The sequence below is a fragment of the Passer montanus genome, unplaced genomic scaffold (assembly GCF_014805655.1).
Source record: "Passer montanus isolate IOZ18808 unplaced genomic scaffold, ASM1480565v1 scaffold293, whole genome shotgun sequence".
In the NCBI taxonomy this organism is placed as follows: Eukaryota; Metazoa; Chordata; class Aves; order Passeriformes; family Passeridae; genus Passer; species Passer montanus.
The window spans coordinates 2,383-6,519 of NW_024367630.1; the positions used below are offsets into that span (position 1 = coordinate 2,383).

Here is a 4,137-nt window from a genome sequence, read left to right on the forward strand (position 1 = left end):
TCCCAAGAGCCACAAAAGCCTCTCTCAGTCCACCCAGGAGTTCCTAAAACCCCTCCCAGCCCTCCATGGAGTTGACCAGATGGGCAGGAACATTTACAGCCCAGAGCAGCTGGGGCACTTCAGCATTAATTTGGGCACTTTGGTGGGGACACCCCAGATAAGGAGACCCAGGCCAGGGACTGGAACAGACAACTGAAAGTCCTGGAGAACAGATGGGCTTGGGTGGACACATTCTGTTGGAACAAACACAAGATCATGGCCATGTCCCTTGGCTTGGATGGTCCCAGAACACCCAAATCCTCCTGAATCTTCCCCTGAACCCCAAATTCATGCTCAAATCCCAGTAAAATGATTCAGCTTTAGATTTCTTTGCTTAATTTCTTTATTTTTACCCCAGTTCTAGGTGTTTTGATGGGATAAACATGGAAATTATTCAGATAGGAAAAGATCTCCAAGATCATCTATTGTTGCTTAATGCCACCAGAAGAAAAAATTACACAGCAGGTGAGATTTTTTTGGGCTGTAAAGTCAAAGAAACAGCTCTTCCCAATTAATTTTCAGTGTTGATCAGAGTCCTGATGGATATTCCTGCCCTGAGTTCACCAGGTGCCTATGGGGATCTAGAAGGACCCTTCTGGAGACCACCTTCCAGGTCTCTCCCCAACATGGATCACGGGGAATGTGGGTCACCAGGGCTCAAACCAATATGGGTTCTCCAGTGGGGGATGGAGGTGGGGCAATGCACAAAGCTCGTCCCGCAGTTGGGGCATTTGCAGGGCTTCCCTTAATGGTGCCTCCGTTGGTGTCGGGTAAAGAATGAGCGGTCTGAGAAGCTCTTCCCACACTGGGGACACTCGTAGGGCCTCTCCCCAGTGTGGATGCGCCGGTGGGTGACGAGGGTGGAGTTGTGCTTGAAGCCCATCCCACAGTCGGGGCAGCGGAAGGGCCTCTCCTCTCTGTGAATCCGCTCATGGACAAGGAGGTGGGAGCTGGTGTGAAAACTCTTCCCACACTCAGGACACTCATAGGGCCTCTCCCCGGTGTGGAACCTCTGGTGGACAGTCAGGTCGGACCTGTGGCTGAAGCTCATCCCACACTCCCCACACTCATAGGGCCGTTCCCCGGTGTGGATCCTCTGGTGGCAGATCAGGTTGAATCTCCTCCTGAAGCTTTTCCCACACTCCAAGCACTCATAAAGCCTCTCCCTGTCATGAAGCTGCTCATGGACCACCAGCTCTGAGCTCTGGTTGCATCTCTGGCTGCCTTCCCGGCCTAGGGTGGGTCTTTTCTCCTCAGAGAACCCTGGTCTGGGTTTGCAGCCCCTCCTCCTGTGGGATCTCTGGGGCTTTTCCTCCCCATTGGATTTCTGTGCAGTGGAGCCGCCCAAAATGGCCTCTGCCATGAGGTTCTTCCCTGGGGATTTGTCCTGCCTGGTCTCCATCCTCAGCTCCTTGTCTGGGGGAGGAAAGACAAGGAGAGGATGGGATTTGCTCCATGCCAGAGGGAGGGGGAAGGAGATCCCCCCAGGGTGTCCCTGGCAGGACAGGGTCAGCAGAGGGGTTGTCCTGCAGCCAGGGGCCGTGCTGAGCTGGGAGATGGAGAAGGAGAGAGAGGCAAAGGGGCACTGACTTCCTGCTCACCTGCCTGGGTGTCCCGGGGCTCCTTCCTCTTCCTCACAGCCTCCTCCTACATCTGGCCAAGATTTAGGAATGGGAAGTCCTGGTTTGGGAAAAACAAGGTGTGAATGCCTTGGGTCGGGGATTCCTCTCACCCAAGTCCATCTCTAGAGGTCACCTGATGTCCATAAAAACCTCAAAACATCAAGAGTGAATTAAAAAAAGCCACCAGGAATGTCCCATTTCCAGTCTCATCCCTCTGGGGTTCTGGTCATCCCCTGTCTCAGGGCTGCTGGGGATCCCATGGATCCTGGGGATCCCCCCTCTCCAGGGACCTGCTTCAGGATGCTGGGGGGTTTCAGGATCCCCCTCTCCAACCTCCCCCCAATGCAGCCACTTGGGGCTCCCTTCTCTCCCCCCCCACCCTGACCTAGTTTAGGGCAAATTTGGGAGAAAACCTCCAAAGGGGTTTCCACTAGAAAGCAAATTCAAGCAGGTCCTCCCCCAGCTGGTTCGGGAAAACATTTCCTTGGAGAAAAGTGGAAAAAAAACCTGTTTATTTTACAGGTAAAGCATTCACCAGCCAGCAAGAAATGAACAATATTAAATAATAAAACCTCTTGCTGCTCCAAAGGAGATCAGAAACTCAGAAAGGCCCTCTGCAGGCTGTAGCTTGGCTCACTCAGTCTCTTATCAGTCTCTGATCAGCCTCTTATCAGTCCCTCCAGCACTGCAAATGCTGTGGCCGGGAAATAAAACCTCTTGCTGCTCCAAAGGAGATCAGAAACTCAGAAAGGCCCTCTGCAGGCTGTAGCTTGGCTCACTCAGTCTCTTATCAGTCTCTGATCAGCCTCTGATCAGCACTGCAAATGCTGTGGCCTGGCTTAGCCTCGTGGGCCACAGGTGCGAGTTACAGGTGCTCTTCTGGGTGATCAGAGCAGGTTTAAACAGCTCCAAAGAAAAAGAAAAACCACAGTCCAGGGAACTTCTCTGCCTCAGCGAGCTAAAAATTAACTAAAAGCAAAGGAGAGCTCTGTCCTGCTGTCTGTTCACAGACAATGATACCTTTGGTTTTAAGTTTTTCTGTTCTGTTTTGGTGTGCAGCTTTTAGCTTTATATTAAGTGTTACTGGGATCTTTTCACAGGTTGATGAAGACAAAACAATCCTCTTCTAGCTGGAGACTCAAGGACAATCTGTTCAAACTTCAGGCCCAAAGCATAAACAACATGAAAAGAGGAGGGCGGGCAAGCAAGCAAGGAGGATGAAACGTCATGATTTGAAGCTATTAATTGGGCAGTTATCCCCTATATGTAAACAGACTAAAACTTATAACAATGTGAGATCTCCTGACCAAGCCCTCTTTTGCTCCCATCTTGGAGCCATCCGGGCAGAGCCAGGACTGTGGCTCCGGTACTGCCAGGGTGTGGCCTTTGAAGGCACTTCAATAAAAATCCACTTTATTCCTCTTAACTCCGTCCGGCCTCTGTTCCAGCTCCTTAAGGCATCACAACAGTCCAGGAGCTGGAATGTGGAGGAGTTAGTGCAGTTTCTGAAAACAAACTGCTGCTTCTTCCTCCCCACCTTCACTCTCAGAACCAGCCTTAGAGGTGCAGAACTCATTTCTGGGCTAAACAGACCAAAGGGGGCACGAGCATCATGAAGTCACCCCAGGACACGCCCCTGTCAGGGTCAGGGGGTCCCGTCCCCGCCTCATCTCCGGGCTGCCGGGGGTCCCCCGGCTCCGGTATCGCCCCTTCCCCTCTCCCCGCCCCGGGGCTCCCACGTTCCACAGCCCCGGCTCTCACGGGGATCCCCAAAACCAATGTCCCGCCCTGTCGGTACCGGGCCATCCCCGCATGGATCCCCCGGGACCCTCCCGAGGAGCGATCGCAGCTCCTCTCCCCCCGAAAAAGCTGCTCTAGGGAGCCCGGAGATATCCGGGGCTGGAGTCCGGGATCTGCCGGCTCCCAACGCTCTCCAAGAAAATCCTCCCGGAGACCCTTCGATAGAGCCGGGGCGAGCTCGGCCTCCCCCCTCACCTGCGGCTCGGGGCTGGGGCGATGCTCCCGGGGCAGGGGGTGCTGCAGGCTCAGCGTGCGGGCGCTGCGAGCGCCGGGATTCTCCCGCTCCCGCTCCTGCTCCTCCTCCTCTCCCTCCTCTTCCTCCCGCATTTCCTCCCCTCCCACCCCGCGGCTCCCTTTCCCGCCCCCTGCCCCGGCTGCTGGGTGGGGGGAGCCCCCGATCGGCCCCGGGGGTGGGCGGGGGGCTCGGGGACCCCCCCGGGGCGGATCCGCCCCCCGGCCCGAGCCCCAAATTCCGCTCCGGGGCCGCCGGGCTCTGCGGGTCTGCCTGGCAACCGGTGAGTCATCGGAGAAAAAAGCTCTGGTTGGCTGGAAATCGTCTAGTGCGTCCTCTGATTGGCTGAAATTGTAAAGGCGCTGTCGCCCTGCGGGTGTCCCTGGGAGCTGCGGAGCCCGGGCCGGAGCTTTTTCCTATTTCTTTCTGTCTCTCTTAGGTCTC

General features: G+C 55.4%; 1 protein-coding gene across 1 annotated transcript; it reads right to left on the reverse strand.

Annotated features, from left to right (window-relative positions):
- Positions 1–370: 370 nt before the first annotated feature.
- On the reverse strand, positions 371–3,784 carry LOC120504480 (zinc finger protein 397-like). Its single transcript, XM_039713993.1, has 3 exons — positions 3,657–3,784; positions 1,641–1,719; positions 371–1,455 (listed from the first exon to the last, which is right to left on the reverse strand). Exon 3 carries the CDS (start codon positions 1,439–1,441, stop codon positions 785–787), a length of 657 nt encoding a protein of 218 aa, XP_039569927.1. The 5' UTR covers positions 1,442–1,455; positions 1,641–1,719; positions 3,657–3,784; the 3' UTR covers positions 371–784.
- Positions 3,785–4,137: the final 353 nt, after the last annotated feature.